General features: G+C 42.6%; 1 protein-coding gene across 1 annotated transcript in view; it reads left to right on the top strand.

The window, feature by feature from the left end:
- The window catches only part of LOC311149865 (lysine-specific demethylase 5B-B-like), a 35061-nt gene that overhangs the window by 7348 nt on the left and 9238 nt on the right, over positions 1–18475 (top strand). The window contains exons 6-20 of the mRNA XM_084187105.1: positions 85–285; positions 532–631; positions 874–986; positions 1220–1378; positions 8578–8697; positions 8808–8966; positions 9147–9328; positions 9566–9728; positions 9841–9960; positions 10128–10322; positions 10675–10856; positions 14211–14335; positions 15912–16062; positions 16268–16382; positions 17693–18048. Of these exons, the coding sequence (XP_084043231.1) occupies positions 85–285; positions 532–631; positions 874–986; positions 1220–1378; positions 8578–8697; positions 8808–8966; positions 9147–9328; positions 9566–9728; positions 9841–9960; positions 10128–10322; positions 10675–10856; positions 14211–14335; positions 15912–16062; positions 16268–16382; positions 17693–18048 (2441 nt within the window). The remainder of the gene's footprint in view (positions 1–84; positions 286–531; positions 632–873; positions 987–1219; positions 1379–8577; positions 8698–8807; positions 8967–9146; positions 9329–9565; positions 9729–9840; positions 9961–10127; positions 10323–10674; positions 10857–14210; positions 14336–15911; positions 16063–16267; positions 16383–17692; positions 18049–18475) is intronic.

Here is an 18475-nt window from a genome sequence, read left to right as displayed (position 1 = left end):
TTTGTTATTGGTTGTACGTTTATTCTACATTTGTAATGGATTAACTGTATGTATTGTTTAATATTACAATGTATATGCCTGTAGCTTGTCCAGAAGCCAACCCTGCCAGTTGACACGAGTGACAAGGAGTGTAAACCCCCTGACCTGGCTGAGAGGCAGCAATTTGTTGAGCCAACCGAGTCCTGCTTCAACAGCGCCTGCAGAGCAAAGCGGATGAGAGCTGAGGTGGATGCCCTTGTCGAACAGAGCCTCACACACTTGTCAGAAGAACTCTTCTTAAAACCAGTAATTCAGATTGCACAACTACCTTGTAACCATCTACTTTACTCTATCCCCTTCAAATCCTTAAGTCACAAAATGGAGGAGTTGCATAAGAAGGCCAATTTGAATGTAATTTGCCTAAAGACTTATGGGTGTTATCTTAATTATTCATGAATGCATTGACACATTTCTCTCTATTGCATATAAACTTTGTAACATCATTAGTGGCAGTTACAATAGTTAACTAGAACTCTATTTCTCCACCCACAGTCAGGTTGTGTGAAGACAGAACCAGGAACTGAACCCTGTGAGAACAACAGACCAAATCTGAGGAGGAGGATGGGCTCTTTTGTTGCCAAGCCCGAGCCAGGTCAGTACCAACAAGGCTTTACTTTAACCACAGTAGAGTTAACACAATATTTGTGATCGGTGCCAATATCCATACACTTGTATACTACTCAATCCATATATTGGGTCATGCATTTTAAGTGTGAATATTGGAAGGTCATGTACGATATTCAGGCTAGGGTATAAGATACACCATGGGTAATTCATGAGTTAAATCATCTGATGTTCCTTATTATGCTCATCATATGTCATTTTTCTTTGCAGAAAAAGAAATTCCCATTCTAGTGAAACAAGAACCCATTGAGCCGGTGAGCGAGGCAGACAAAAACAAGTCTCGATATAAGAAAAAACCAAGTCTTGATGCACCACCTCCTGCAGTGAGTGTAGTAAGTGTGGCTTTATTTGATCCATTCTTTGGATGAGAGAGAATACTCTTAAATGGATTATCAACAGTATAATGTATTTTTGTGCAGCAAATAGGACGTTTGAACAAATGTGATTATGTGAACAAAAGTTGAGTTGTAGTCCCTTTGGTTATTCATTAGTTGTATAATAACAGGAGTGAAGAACAGCTGGAACAAAGCCCTTTCTTCCCTCCTCTGTTCTGTAGGTGGACCTGTATATGTGTCTGGTGTGTGGTAGCGGAAGAGACGAGGATCGTCTTCTGCTGTGTGATGGCTGTGACGCCAGTTACCACACCTTCTGTCTCATACCCCCTCTACACGATGTCCCCAAAGGAGACTGGAGGTGCCCCAAGTGCCTGGCTCAAGTGAGTAGTGATGTCTATTCACTTCATCACACCAATAACCACATTCAAATGGAAGAGGCAAGTGGAAGTGGGAGAAAGTAAGGAACTTGTCTGTTAGCCCTGCATTAAAGACCAAAATTGCTTAAAGAAAATTGTGATAAATAAAAAAGAATACCAGTTTCATTTAAGGACCCCAAAAAATGACAGCTGTGCCATATAGATTGCAAAATAGTTGGGAAGAGATTTTTGATGTACTGATTCCACGGCACATGGTTTATGAAATGATACACAAAACAACACCGGATTCTTTATCAATTTACATTTTCATACAAAATTCTTGCAACCAATAGAATGTTATACAGTATATGGGGGATACAACCATCCCAGCGCTGCAGATTCTGCTGCGAAGAGACCGAATCATTAGATCATTTGTTTTGGTACTGTACATATGTAGCTTGTTTTTGGTCGCAGTTTCAGGAATGGCTGAAGAATTGCAACATTTACCTGGAGGTAACTCTGCAAATAGCACTGCTGGGTGATTTGAAAAGTCATAGTTAATTGATCAATAATATACACTGAAAAAAATATAAACGCAACATGTAAAGTGTTGCTCCCATGTTTCATGAGCTAAAATAAAAGATCCCAGAAATGTTCCAAACGCACAAAAAGCTTATTTCTCTCAATTTTCTTTGTACAAATTTGTTTACATCCCTGTTAGTGAGCATGTTATCCTTTGTTAAGATAATCCATCCACCTGACAGGTGTGGCATATCAAGAAGCTGATTAAACAGCATGATCATTACAAAGGTGTACCTTGTGCTGGGGACAATAAAGGGCGCTCTAAAATGTGCAGTTTTGTCACAACGCAATGCCACAGATGTCTCAATTGGCATGCTGACTGTAGGAATGTCCACCAGCGCTGTTGCCAGAGAATTGAAAGTTAATTTCTCTACCATAAGCTGCCTTCAACGTTGTTTTAGAGAATTTGGCAGTACATCCAACCGGCCTCACGACCGCAGACCACATGTATGGTGTTGTGTGGGCGAGCGGTTTGCTGTTGTGAACAGAGTGCCCCATGGTGGTGGTGGGGTTATGGTATGGGCAGGCATAAGCTACGGACAACGGACACAATTGCATTTTATCGATGGCAATTTTAATGCACAAAAATACCGTGACGAGATCCTGAGGCCCATCTGTGACCAACAGATGCATATCTGTATTCCCAGTCATGTGAAATCCATAGATTAGCGCCTAATGAATTGACTGATTTCCTCATGAACTTTAACTCAGTAAAATAAATGAAATTGTTGCGTTTTATATTTTTGTTCAGTATAATAATACTCTTATCAAAAATGTTTATCTTTAATTTACAATCTGTAGAAACAATGAGAATAGGAAGTTTCAGAACTTTTTGTGAAACATCACAGCACAGTTGAAAAATATATGGCAAATAGGGATGGTCTTCAGAGATCTATGGGATGGGTTGAGGGTAGCTGAAGGATGGGACTAAAAACAAACAAAATATAACTTTTGTAAAATATACTTTCCATAAAATGTATATAGTATGTATAAGCTGGAAGTAGAAGCCTAAACGTTGTCCATTAGTTTACTCCAATTAGGGGAGGGGTGGTAGGGTTAGGGGGAAATAATAAAGGATTGCCAAGAGTGTGCAAAACTAACATCAATGCAAAGGGTGGCTACTTTGAAGAATCTGAAATAGAAAATATATTTTGATTTGTTTAACACTTTTTTGGTTACTACATGATTCCATGTGTTATTTCATAGTTTTGATGTCTTCACTATTATTCTACAAAGTAGAAAATAGTAAAAATAAAGAAAAACCCTGGAATGAGTAGGTGTCCAAACATTTGACTGGTACTGCATATATAAAAAAATATATATGGGGGCTAGGAAATGATGCAGACAATTACATTGATGGAAGCCACAATCTATCTGCAATAGTAAAGCTGATCTACCCCCTAAAAAAATATATATCATAAAAAAAATCCCACATTCACACTTCACAGACAGTCTGTACTGGCTCCTGTGAGTGTAAGATATGAATGTGTTCAGCGCTGTTACTTATACAGAGTACCTATGTTGTTACAGTGTTACCTATACAGAGTACCTACAGTGGGGAGAACAAGTATTTGATACACTGCCGATTTTGCAGGTTTTCCTACTTACAAAGCATGTAGAGGTCTGTAATTTTTATCATAGGTACACTTCAACTGTGAGAGATGGAATCTAAAACAAAAATCCAGAAAATCACATTTGTATGATTTTTAAGTAATTAATTTGCATTTTATTGCATGACATAAGTATTTGATCACCTACCAACCAGTAAGAATTCCGGCTCTCACAGACCTGTTCGTTCTTCTTTAAGAAGCCCTCCTGTTCTCCACTAATTACCTGTATTAACTGCACCTGTTTGAACTCGTTACCTGTATAAAAGACACCTGTCCACACACTCAATCAAACAGACTCCAACCTCTCCACAACGGCCAAGACCAGAGAGCTGTGTAAGGACATCAGGGATACAATTGTAGACCTGCACAAGGCTGGGATGGGCTACAGGACAATAGGCAAGCAGCTTGGTGAGAAGGCAACAACTGTTGGCGCAATAATTAGAAAATGGAAGAAGTTCAAGATGACGGTCAATCACCTTCGGTCTGGTGCTCCATGCAAGATCTCACCTCGTGGTCAATGACCTGAAGAGAGCTGAGACCACAGTCTCAAAGAAAACCATTAGTAAAACACTACGCCGTCATGGATTAAAATCCTGCAGCGCACGCAAGGTCCCCCTGCTCAAGCCAGCGCATGTCCAGGCCCGTCTGAAGTTTGCCAATGACCATCTGGATGATCCAGAGGAGGAATGGGAGAAGGTCATGTGGTCTGATGAGACAAAAATATAGCTTTTTGGTCTAAACTCCACTCGCCGTGTTTGGAGGAAGAAGGATGAGTACAACCCCAAGAACACCATCCCAACCGTGAAGCATGGAGGTGGAAACATCATTCTTTGGGGATGCTTTTCTGCAAAGGGGACAGGACAACTGCACCGTATCGAGGGGAGGATGGATGGGGCCATGTATCGCGAGATCTTGGCCAACAACCTCCTTCCCTCAGTAAGAGCATTGAAGATGGGTCGTGGCTGGGTCTTCCAGCATGACAACGACCCGAAACACACAGCCAGGGCAACTAAGGAGTGGCTCCGTAAGAAACATCTCAAGGTCCTGGAGTGGCCTAGCCAGTCTCCAGACCTGAACCCAATAGAAAATCTTTGGAGGGAGCTGAAAGTTCCTTATTGCCCAGCGACAGCCCCGAAACCTGAAAGATCTGGAGAAGGTCTGTATGGAGGAGTGGGCCAAAATCCCTGCTGCAGTGTGTGCAAACCTGGTCAAGACCTACAGGAAACGTATGATCTCTGTAATTGCAAACAAAGGTTTCTGTACCAATATTAAGTTCTGCTTTTCTGATGTATCAAATACTTATGTCATGCAATAAAATGCAAATTAATTACTTAAAAATCATACAATGTGATTTTCTGGATTTTTGTTTTAGATTCCGTCTCTCACAGTTGAAGTGTACCTATGATAAAAATTACAGACCTCTACATGCTTTGTAACTAGGAAAACCTGCAAAATCGGCAGTGATTCAAATACTTGTTCTCCCACTGTATGTGTTAGTGTTAGCTATAGACCTTTTCAAATGTCAATAACACATTATATATGCACGCGCAACCAAGAGGTTCCCCAGTAAACACCCGGCGCTGCAGCGTGCCATAATTGCTAGCTAGTTCGTTTTTCTTGATCCAACCAAAAAACGGAACAAACGAGTTATACACATTGACTTGTTGCTACCAGATCCACTAAACAAAATCAGACAACGTTTATTATCCATTTGCTCTGGTGGTGTTGGCTACATTTGGCTAGCACAGCAAATAACCACAGAGCTAGTGTGATGTGAAGGTAGAGAAAGATCCGCTTACCTTGTTAGTCAGCTAGATAGATGAATTTCTCTCACGGCAGCCAACAATATAACTAAACTAAATGTAACTAGCATACGAGTCCAATGATTGACGGCCGCAAGTGTTTACATCAAAAGTTAGCTAGCAGCAATTACCCCACTATCAACCTCTTTCCCCCTTCACTAATCTGTGTCTCCTAGCTCTTCGTCTGCTTCCTCCAAAACGCAACTATATTTTACCCAGGTGTATTGCCCACTCAATTAAGAAACAAGCAACATGTATTTTGAAATTAAACCAAATGAACATTAAAATATTACTTTCTGCACACCCTCATGATGGTGATATTTGCTAATAATGTCTCTCTAATGTGCATGTCATCCTTACGGTCTACCTTCATTACAAGGGTAGGGATTGCACTAATCCATTTAATGAAGGCATGTACAGTAGTTGTAGAAATCAAATCTGGTATCCTTCAACATGGTTAGGCTCATTAATTGTCTAATGAAAAAGAAAAACCCACACACTGATCTTGCCAGTATCAGTAAACTATTAGCAAATTATTCCCACACACATAAATGCTCAGATGTGAGTGCTTTTCCTATTTCTAATAGTATCATTTAAAAGGGAGAAAGCATCTCAACAAAATGTAAACAGTGTGTGAGGATTTGCTTATCCTGTTTCAGTATAGAAATGACAAGCCACATGTACAAGTACATTGGACATACCCACGAGGCCAATACTAATCCCATCATATGTCTGCATTGGGCATGCATGCAGTAAATAATCTCACATCCACTGTGACCAAAAGGGTAGACCACGGATAGTGGAGGCAAGCAAAAAATATCCTGAAGCGTGACCACAGTGAAGGGTCACTTTTACAGGGTCACTTTTACAAGGGCTGCAAAGTAGCCATGTAATGTATGAGTTTCATTCCCATATGGCTGCCCGGTGCCGGGACGTAAACCCAAATCAAATGACACTTGTAGCTAGCATACCAACCATTGGAGAAGGAGGACAGTGAGTGTAGCAGAATGAAGCAAATCGGCACAAAAAAGATCCTCCCGCAGCTGAGATGCTTACGGTATTAAAATATAGATACATTAATGGTAGACAGGAGGAGACAATACTTCAAGTCTCAGGGGGATGGAATCACATCACAGTTGCTACTAGAACTCACCTGCAGCTCACCTCTGCTACAGTCACAACCTTTTCACCTGCTCCTACGCCACCGACAGTATAACTCAGCCACCGACTGTGTGATCTGAGCCAATGTAGAAAATTAAATACCCACAAAATTAATTATGTGGGTGCTAGATTGACTCAGTTCACACAGTCTGCTCTGCTGGCTGCTGAGGTTGATGCGGAGGAGGTCAGTGAGTGTTGCAGCAGAGGGATGTGTGTAGCATGTGAGCTAGTTGACAGGTGAGTGCTACGCTCTTTCTCAATTCATCCTTCCTCGATTCCTCTCATCGCCTCCTTCTCAAAACCAATTTGAGTAGAAGGTCAGAAGGTAGGGACCTTGTACCTTCACCTCCAATACAATTGTGATAAAATACAGGTGAGGAGATATGATGCAAGTAATCAAGGAAAGAAAGTGAGACAAAGCCCTAGTAGCCATAGTGTGGTGATGTCACCTGCTCTGATACCTAAAGTACTGTTATTCTAGCCCAGTGTTTCCCAACCAGGGGTACTAGGACACTTGGTTTATCCACAGGGGGTACTTGAGAAGACTCATGAGACCATAGGCTTACTGGTAAAATGTACATGAGTGGGTACTTCAAGGGTACTCCGGGCAGAGCAAAATATACTTGGTGGTACAGTAACCAAAAAAGGTCGGGTACCACTGTTCTAGCCCAACCAAGATCATGGTTTTGGTAGGATAATGGATGTTGCTGTGCGTATGTCACACCCAAATCAATGATCAAGAACATCAGCTCCAGCTGCAAATCTGTGCAATATCATCAGACAAAATGAGAGTGAGTGACAACCAAATAAAACAGACAAACAGGGAATGTTTTTAATGACCCAAAAGTACACTATACTTCATTCAAAGAATCAACACTTTATTTCATATCATAAAAAAAACGTCTATGTAAATGGTTAGTGGGTATAGACATTCATCTTACTCCAAAACAAGAGATGATTGAATAGTTAAATGAATAGTGTCTAATACAAATAATAAGCAGAATGTCAGGGCTGGGCTGGAACAGAAACGTGCACACCCAGTAGCTAGATATCTAGGAGCAAGGTTGGCTGTACATGTTCTATGTCTATGCATTGATACTTTTAACAGTATTTTTGCAGTCTTACAAACAATTCTAACAGTAAACCAGTAACACATGTAACCCATTGGAGATATACCCTTCAGTCTCTCCAGGACTTGGGACTTCCTTTGGGACCTTCATTTGCAGACCGGGTTTAGCAGCTTTCACTGATCTCTGTATCTGAGGTTAGGAAACATGAAAATTAGACTACGACTTGCTTTGTTATTCTCAAGTGATATAGCATTTGATATATTTCGTTGCAATTGTGTTTTTGTATTATCATAGTTCTCTCTTTGGAACTGAAAATCTATCTGTTACCTCTGTAGCTCAGCTGGTAGAGCACGGCGCTTGTAACGCCAGGGTAGTGGGTTCAATCCCCGGGACCACCCATACACAAAAATGTATGCACGCATGACTGTAAGTCGCTTTGGATAAAAGCGTCTGCTAAATGGCATATTATTATTAATTAGCTAGCTAGCTTAGCTACTTGTTAGGTAGCTAACATTGTTGTTTTTAGCAGATCAAGCTAACGTTTGTGTCATAAAAAAAAAAAAAAAAAAAATGGATGGCTGTCTATCCTATTTATATGTAGCGAGCTAGCTAGATGACGTTACCTAGAATAGATGGTTAACTTAATAATCAACTTAACCTGCTGCTAACATTACTATCCATGCAGGCAATGCAGCCCGCTGCTATGCTTCTTTGGGAAATCTATCAACTTTAATTAAGATTTGTCCCCGGACGGAAGGACCATCCCACCCGCGAATACCTTGAGAAAACAAATAAAGTTAGCTAGCTAGCTGTTTACAGCCGCGACGGAACAGCTGTTTACAAACGCAACGGAAGTTCTTTGGGGTCCAGGGTTCACTTCCACTCCTCCTCAAAAAGCAATTTAAATGGTCTATTCAGAGTACCTATGCGTTTGTCTGTGAAAAGAGAGAACTGTTATTAAGGTGTGATTTCTACCCCTTTTTGTTTATTTTGAACAGGAGTGCAGCAAACCTCAGGAGGCATTTGGCTTTGAGCAGGCATACAGGGACTACTCTTTGCAGGCTTTTGGAGAAATGGCAGACTCCTTCAAGTCTGATTACTTCAACATGCCAGTTCATGTAAGTAGAACATGTCTAATCATTAAGGAAGGTCTTACAATTTTGACCTGTTATAATTGATTCACAACTGTCATGAAATGGAATTTTTAACATTTTATTGTTTGTTTCAGATGGTTCCCACAGAGTTGGTGGAAAAAGAGTTCTGGCGCTTGGTGAGCGCCATCGAAGAGGACGTCACAGTGGAGTACGGAGCAGATATAGCCTCCAAGGAGTTTGGGAGCGGATTCCCCATCAGGAATGGAAGATTTAAGGTTTCAGAAAAGGATGAGGTAGGCAGCTGTGTATTGAAATGAATGGGTAACCAAACCAATACAGTATATCACACAGTAGTAGACTCATGATATAATGGCAAACGTTTCTTTCAATTTCATGTCTTGCCAATGTACCATTGAATCAGAATATAAATATATTTTAAAAATGGCTAAACTCTTTCTCATGATTTCTTGCAGAAGTACCTGAAGTGTGGCTGGAACCTGAACAACATGGCGATGATGGACCCGTCAGTGTTGACTCATGTCACAGCAGACATCTGTGGGATGACTCTACCTTGGCTTTATGTAGGCATGTGCTTCTCCTCCTTCTGCTGGCACATCGAGGACCACTGGAGCTACTCAATCAACTATCTGCACTGGTACTGATGTTGGCCAACCACTCTTTATTTAGGGATGTTGAAATTAAGTTAATTGTAACATGGTAATATACAATCATAACACAAAGTGCCATTTTGCTTATGATCAGTGATTTTTAGTTTTCCACATTTTCTGTATGGAGTCAGGACAATATTTTCAAATTATTCATATCACCTTGAATACCTTATTTGCATGATGTTCCCGAATCAAGCTCTGTGTTTGTTTTTTGTTTTTGAAAGGGGGGAGCCGAAGACATGGTATGGAGCACCTGGCTTTGCTGCAGAAAAGCTTGAGGCTGTGATGAAGAAGCTGGCTCCAGAGCTGTTTCAGATTCAGCCTGATCTCCTCCACCAGCTGGTCACCATCATGAACCCCAACACCCTCATGTCCTATGGGGTCCCGGTAAGTGTCTCTCTCAATGTAACTAGACTTACACCCATGTATTTCCATAGAATAGTATATCATTTCAGTAACAGAGAAATCAATCAGAAATCAATATTTTCTGTGTCACCAGATTTACAGAACAAATCAGTGTGCTGGTGAGTTTGTCATCACTTTCCCCAGAGCCTATCACAGTGGTTTCAACCAGGGCTTCAACTTTGCTGAGGCTGTCAACTTCTGCACTGTGGACTGGGTAAGATACTCATTGGCTTCAAGCACCCTTTCATTGTTTTATGGAGGTGGATAGAGCTAAGAATGTTCTCTTCCTTTACATAAGCTCTTCATTGATATTATATTGCAAGGGTTAGTTTATGTGAAGTGGACTGTTTACTAATATAGTCTCTCTTTGGTTAATCTCAGATGGCATTAGGCCGACAGTGCGTTGACCACTACAGACTGCTGCATCGGTACTGTGTTTTCTCCCATGACGAGATGATCTGCAAGATGGCTTCCAAGGCCAACAGTTTGGATGTGGTCCTGGCGTCGGCTGTCCAGAAGGATATGAAGGACATGATCAGAGAGGAACAGGACCTACGAGATAAAGTCCGCAAGATGGTAAGGTGCCCCTACAACAGACAGAATTATAAATCAAAATACATTTCCTTTTCGCTTTTCAAGTCAGTTAATCAAACTTTTTTTTTTCTCCCAAAAAATAAGAGATTCTTAGAGGAATATTATATCATAGCTTTATATTTCTGTATTTTTCAGGTCACAATACATCACAATATAGTATTTTGATAGGCAGAGCAACGAGACCTAAACAGACCATTTTGATGTATGTATTTTTAGAGGCTTATCAAACACTAATGAGACATTGTTCACTCCAATTAAGGAGAACAGCTGTCTGGTTCCCCATCTCTCGGGTCTTCATTTATAACATGGTTGTGTTTGTGTCTTTCTCCCCAAGGGGGTGTTGCATTGCGAGCAGGCGGAATACGATCTCCTGCAGGACGATGAGCGGCAGTGTGCCAAGTGTAGGACCACCTGTTACCTGTCTGCCATCACCTGCCCCTGCAGCCCCGGCCAGCTGGTCTGTCTCCACCACATCCAGGACCTCTGCTCCTGCCCCCTCACCAACTACACACTGAAGTGAGTCATGTCTCATGTCCTGTCCTCCGACGCATCTAATCTATCCAAAGCACACCAGTTTGGCTTTCTCCACAGATTTGTCCCCTTTTTCACGCTGAAGTGAGTCCCGGGGCGCATTCAACAGGGCACAATGTTGTGGAATGTTCAAATAGAAATACACTATATACAGTGAGGAGGAAAAAAGTATTTGATCCCCTGCTGATTTTGTACGTTTGCCCACTGACAAAGACGCAGTGCTAGCTGTGCCACTAGAGATCCTGGTTTGAATCCAGGCTCTGTGGTAGCCAGCCGCGACCGGGAGACCCATGGGGCGGCGCACAATTGGCCTAGCGTCGTCCAGGGTAGGGGAGGGTATGGCCGGCAGGGATGTAGCTCAGTTGGTAGAGCATGGCGTTTGCAACGCCAGGGTTGTGGGTTCGATTCCCACGGGGGGCCAGTATGGAAAAATTAAAATAAATGTATGCACTCACTAACTGTAAGTCACTCTGGATAAGAGCGTCTGCTAAACGACTAAAATGTAAATTTGAACAGTGATTTGACAGAATAACAACAACAAAATCCAGAAAAACGCATGTAAAAAATGTTAAAAATTGATTTGCATTTTAATGAGGGAAATAAGTATTTGACCCCTTTGCAAAACATGACTTAGTACTTGGTGGCAAACCCTTGTTGGCGATCACAGAGGTCAGACGTTTCTTGTAGTTGGCCACCAGGTTTGCACACATCTCAGGAGGGATTTTGTTCCACTCCTGTTTGCAGATCTTCTCCAAGTCATTAAGATTTCGAGGCTGACGTTTTGCAACTCGAACCTTCAGCTCCCTCCACAGATTTTCCATGGGATTAAGGTCTGGAGACTGGCTAGGCCACTCCAGGACGATAATGTGCTTCTTCTTGAGCCACTCCTTTGTTGCCTTGGCCGTGTGTTTTGGGTCATTGTCATGCTAGAATACCCATCCACGACCCATTTTCAGTGCCCTGGCTGAGGGAAGGAGGTTCTCACCCAAGATTTGACGGTACATGGCCCCGTCCATCGTCCCTTTGATGCGGTGAAGTTGTCCTGTCCCCTTAGCAGAAAAACACCCCCAAAGCATGTTTCCACCTCCATGTTTGACGGTGGGGATGGTGTTCTTGGGGTCATAGGCAGCATTCCTCCTCCTCCAAACACGGCGAGTTGAGTTGATGCCAAAGAGCTCCATTTTGGTCTCATCTGACCACAACACTTTCACCCAGTTCTCCTCTGAATCATTCAGATGTTCATTGGCAAACTTCAGACGGCCCTGTATATGTGCTTTCTTGAGCAGGGGGACCTTGCGGGCGCTGCAGGATTTCAGTCCTTCACGGCGTAGTGTGTTACCAATTGTTTTCTTGGTGACTATGGTCCCAGCTGCCTTGAAATCATTGACAAGATCCTCCCGTGTAGTTCTGGGCTGATTCCTCACCATTCTCATGATCATTGCAACTCCACGAGGTGAGATCTTGCATGGAGCCCCAGGCCGAGGGAGATTGACAGTTATTTTGTGTTTCTTCCATTTGCGAATAATCGCACCAACTGTTGTCACCTTCTCACCAAGCTGCTTGGCTATGGTCTTGTAGCCCATTCCAGCCTTGTGTAGGTCTACAATCTTGTCCCTGACATCCTTGGAGAGCTCTTTGGTCTTGGCCATGGTGGAGAGTTTGGAATCTGATTGATTGGTTGCTTCTGTGGACAGGTGTCTTTTATACAGGTAACAAACTGAGATTAGGAGCACTCCCTTTAAGAGTGTGCTCCTAATCTCAGCTCGTTACCTGTATAAAAAGACACCTGGGAGCCAGAAATCTTTCTGATTGAGAGGGGGTCAAATACTTTTTTCACTCATTAAAATGCAAAAAAAAAAAGGATTTTATTTATTTATTCTGTCTCTCACTGTTCAAATAAACCTACCATTAAAATTATAGACTGATCATTTCTTTGTCAGTGGGCAAACGTACAAAATCAGCAGGGGATCAAACACTTTTTTCCCTCACTGTATATATACAAAAGTATGTGGACACCCCTTCAAATTAGTGGATTTGGCTATTTCAGCTACACCCGTTGTTAACAGGTGTATAAAATCGGGCACACAGCCATGCAATCTCCATAGACAAACATTGGCAGTAGAATGGCCTTGCTGAAGACTCTTGACTTACAACGTGGCACTGTCATAGGATGCCACCTTTCCAACATGTCAGTTAGTGAAATTTCTGCCCTGCTAGAGCTGCTCCGTTCAACTGTAAGTGCTGTTATTGTGAAGTGGAAACGTCTAGGAGCAACAACGGCTCAGTCGCGAAGTGGTAGGCCACACAAGCTCACAGAACGGGACCGCCGAGTGCTGAAGCACGTACAAATCGTCGGTCCTCTGTTGCAACAATCACTACAGAGTTCCAAACTGCCTCTGGAAGCAATGTCAGCACAATAACTGTTCATCGGGAGCTACATGAAATGGGTTTCCATGGCCGCGCAGCCGCATACAAGCCTATGATCACAATGCGCAATGCCAAGAGTAGGCTGGAGTGGTGTAAAGCTCTCCGCCATTGGACTCTGGCGCAGTGGAAACGCGTTCTCTGAAGTGATTAATCATGCTTCACCATCTGGCAGTCTGACGGATGAATCTGGGTTTGGCGGATGCCAGGAGAATGATACCTGTCCGAATGCATAGTGCCAACTGTAAAGTTTGGTGAAGGAGGAATAATGGTCTGGGGCTGTTTTTCATGGTTCGGGCCAGGCCCCGTAGTTCCAGTGAAGAGAAATCTTAACGCTATAGCATACAATGACATCCTAGACAATTCTGTACTTCCAACTTTGTGGCAACAGTTTGGGGAAGGCCCTTTCCTGTTTCAGCATGACAATGCCCCTGTGCACAAAGCGAGGTCCATACAGAAGTGGTTTGTCGAGATCGGTGTGGAACAACTTGACTGTCCTGCACAGAGCCCTGACCTCAACCTCATCGAACACCTTTGGGATGAATTGGTACGCCGACTACGATCCTAATCGCCCAACGTCAGTGCCCGACCTCACTAATGCTCTTGTGGCTGAATGGAAGCAAGTCCCTGCAGCAATTTTCCAACATCTAGTGGAAAGCCTTCTCAGAAGAGTAAGGGCTCTTATAGCAGCAAAGGGGGGACCAACTCCATATTAATGTGCATGATTTCGGAATGAGATGTTCGGCTTGCAGGTATCCACTTTTGGTCATGTATTGTAAATTGGGTATCTTGGACACGTAGAATAATGAGTCACATTGGCTCCTTTAATGACATTTCTGTGGCCATGGTGTCCTCAGATGCCTCATCTGCTCTGGCTTTGACCACTACTGATATTATTCCCTTTTTCACTTGCAGTTATAGATTTACACTGGATGATCTGTACCCCATGATGAACGTGGTGAAGCAGCGAGCTGAGTCCTATGACGAGTGGGCCTCCCGCGTGACGGAGACTCTGGAGGCTAAACTGGACAAGAAAAAAAGTGAGAGACAAATTCAGCTTGCCTATATTCTTGTCTCCATTAAAAGTACTTTTAAATCCAGAAATAAGCCTTAATCTTGGTTTGGAAAACCACCCCTTAGAGTTAAACTGTATTTACATTGAACAAAAATATCAACACAACATGCAACAATTTCTAAGATGAATATCAGTTCATATAAGGAAATCTGTCAATTGAAATACATTCATTAGGCCCTAATCTATGGATTTCACATGACTGGGAATACAGATATGCATCTGTTGGTCACAGATACCTTACAAAAAAAGGTAGGGGCGTGAATCAGAAAACAAGTCAGTATCTGGTGTGACCACCATTTTCTCCTTCGCATAGAGTTGATCAGGCTGTTGATTGTGGCCTGTGGAATGTTGTCCCACTCCTCTTCAATGGCTGTGCGAAGTTGCTAGATATTGACGGGAACTGGAACACGCTGTTGTACACGTTGATCCAGAGCACCCCAAACATGTTCAATGGGTGACATGTCTGGTGAGTATGCAGGCCACGGAATAACTGGGACATTTTCAGCTTCCAGGAATTGTGTACAGATCCTTGCGACATGGGGCCGTGCATTATCATGCTGAAACATGAGGTGATGGCGGTGGATGAATGGCACAACAATGGGCCTCAGGATCTCATCACGTTATCTCTGTGCATTTAAATTGCCATCGATAAAATGCAAATGTCTTCGGTGTCTGTAGCTTATGCCTGCCCATACCATAACCCCACCACCACCATGGGGCACTCTGTTCACAACATTGACATCAGCAAAACGTTTGCCCACATATCTGCCCGGTACTGTTGAAACCGGGACTCATCCGTGAAGAGCACACTTTTCCAGTGTGCCAGTGGCCATCGAAAGTGAGCATTTGCCCACTGAAGTCGTTTACGACGCCAAACTGTAGTCAGGTCCTGGTGAGGACGACGAGCACACAGATGAGCTTCCCTGAGACGTTTTCTGACAGTTTGTGCAGCTGTCCGGGTGGCTGATCTTAGACAATCCCACAGGTGAAGAAGCCGAATGTGGTGGTCCTGGGCTGGCGCAGTTACACGTGGTCTGCGGTTGTGAGGCCGGTTGGACGTACTGCCAAATTCTCTAAAACGACTTTGGCTTATTGTAGAGAAATTAATATTTTCAATTCTCTGGCAACTGCTCTGGTGGACATTCTTGCAGTCAGCATGCCAATTGCACGCTCCCTCAACTTGAGACATCTGTGGCATTGTGTTGTGTGACAAAACTGCATATTTTAGGGTGGCATTTTGTTGTCCCCGCACAAGGTGCATCTGTTAATGATCATGCTGTTTAATCAGCTTATTGACATGCCACACCTGTCAGGTGGATGGATTATCTTGGCAGAGGAGAAATGCTCACTAACAGGGATATGCACACAATTTGAGAAGCTTTTTGTGTGTATGGAACATTTCTGGGATCTTTCATTTCAGCTCATGAAACATGGGACCAACACTTTACATGTTGCGTTTATATTTTTGTTCAATATAGTTGTGAATCAGGCCTCACATAACCTATTGGTTGAAATTGATTATTTTGATCTTCTCTCCTCAGGCTTGTCAGTCTTCTGCTCCCTCATTAACGAATCAGAGTCCAAGAAGTTCCCTGACAATGACCTCTTGCGTCAGCTCCGTTTAGTCACACAGGATGCAGTGAAGTGCTCCTCAGTAGCCCAGCAGCTACTCAACGGCAAAAGGCAGACTAGGTACCACTAACACAGTCTGCAGTCAGATGTTACAGGAGGAGTATCACTGGATCATTTCCCTCCCTTGCCCACACATGATCAACTATGTCTTTTAATATTCAATTCCTCAACCAACCAACTGTTTATTTAAATTTAATTACCAGTTTGATTCAAGGGTTTTCATGATGCAGTTTGATTCAATTGTTGTGATAATTGTCTCTCCCAGGTATCGGTGTGCTGGGGGAAAGACCCAGAGCCAGCTGACCGTGCAGGAGCTGAGGTCATTTGTCAGGCAGCTTTACAACATCCCCTGCAGCCTTCCTCAAGCCCCCCAATTAAAGGTCCAATAAATACCTCATGCCATGCAATAAGGAAGTTCAATATCTAAATGCCATGATATTGCAGCCATTAGAAAATGTCATTGGAATTTATTAGACCTGACTAAGATGCCTGTGGAACTGTGTTTAAAGCGACTGATTAGAGATGGGATGCAAATTTTGGTCAATTTTACTGCCGATTAACCGACCCTAATTAACCGGTTAACAAACTGTAAAAGAAAATCCAAACAGTAAACATGACATGACACAGAAAATGTTATGCATGCATACAAGGAAGACATTTAGCTCCCGCCAAAAGGCTATATTATTGAACATGCAACTATTGTAATGAAGCAGCTAATAAACGTCATTTTCAAACTTTTACCAAAATGTCATTCGCAGTAAACACTGTTCTAAACAGCGCACCTGATGCGAGTGGTTCTATATGTGACAGAGATGAAAATCTCTGTTAGAAACTTGGAAAGAGGGGGAATCTAAAGATGCAACAACTAGGATGGGTTGCTAATATGACTAGGATGGTGCCTTTGGCTTCTGGACAACAAAAGAAAGTTGACATGAAAACCAATAGAACAGGAGAGAAATGCTGATTTCAGTGGCATATGAGTAAGTCTTCATAAATAATTTCCTCCACGTTTCTATGGTTTGATTTTGGCTAGGCTACTTTGAAGCAAGGAAAGACATGCCTCATAATGGGAAGTAGAACGTTCAGGTTTCAAACAATTAAGTATATTTATTTCAAATTGCATACAGCCTCCAGCTCAGATTGCAAAGTGGTGGGTGATGTGCTTATAGTCTGTCTACCGTTGCCTAACACTATGTACTTCAATGGCGAATGGGAAGCGCGCTTCAATTATGAGTTGAGAAAGAAAAATAGTATCAACAGAAAGCTGGGATCCTCTTTTTAATCATGGCCGTCAAAACTCTGTTTTTAACACGTGATTGCATTTAGAATTGTTGCGCAATGACTGGGCTTTTCACTCCAGCAGAAACTAGCTGTTTGAGGAGCTGCAGCAGCTCTCGCGCTGTCTGACAGGTGATATTCCACTCAAACTAGGGTCTGTATGCTGTGCGAGTGTGATAAATAAGATGCATGATGGCTAACAAAAATACACACGCGCCAATTTAATTCCATTAAATTATTCAAATTAACCTATAGACTGATGTGCATGACCGGTTAAATGTTAACCATTAACATCCCCAATCAGAAAGTATTCCTCTCAAGGTAAAAGCATAAACCCAAATAAAACACATCTGAATCCTCAATCGTTGTAGAATCTGGTTCATAATGATATGAATGACGTTTCTTTTCTTAGGATCTCTTGAATTGCATCGAAGACTTCCAGCAGCACAGTGAGAAAGTTCTGATGGATGAGGCCACCGGCACAGCGGTCATCCAGAGTCTGCTAGACATTAGCTTTGACTTTGATGTGGAGCTGCCTGAACTTCCATTACTACGGGAGAGGCTGGAGCAAGCCCGCTGGCTGGAGGGTGTGCAGCAGACCAGAGCCCAGCCCTCCACCCTCACCCTGGAGACCATGCGGAGGCTGATAGACCAGGGCGTGGGCCTGACCTCTCACCCCTCCGTGGATAAGGCCATGGCTCGTCTGCAGGAGCTGCTCACAGTGTCTGAACATTGGGAGGAAAAGACCAGCATCTTCCTCAAGGCCAGGTGAGGGCCGCACACAGAGGATTTCTTGTTTACATCTGTAATCTTAATCTGTAAACCAGGTATCTCAGGTTGTTTTTTTTAGGAATCCGATGTGAAAGAAGACGGGCCTACATTTTATAATAGTGGATTAAAAAAAAAAAGGTTTAAGGTCATCTTCTGGGTTTTATGTCATTTAGACCTGAATTTACAATAATTGGGTCCTCACTCAGACATTCAACTCTGGGTCTTGAATTTGAACGTTCTCTACTCTTAGCCAAAATGAGCCATGTGGTTATAGCACTTATATTAAAGCTAGTGAGGTTTCTCTTTTTAACTAATGTACAAACTTACTAGACTGATTTGTACATTAGCAGAACTACAGTATGTCAGTGTCCCTGATTATGCTTCATTTTAATTCCAGCTAGTGCAAAATGCTGCTGCTAGAATA

This window comes from Coregonus lavaretus (genome assembly GCF_964263955.1).
Source record: "Coregonus lavaretus genome assembly, chromosome: 22".
NCBI lineage: Eukaryota > Metazoa > Chordata > Actinopteri > Salmoniformes > Salmonidae > Coregonus > Coregonus lavaretus.
The sequence above is the reverse complement of the archived record's forward strand: the minus strand, read 5'-3'. Positions and strand labels throughout refer to the sequence as shown.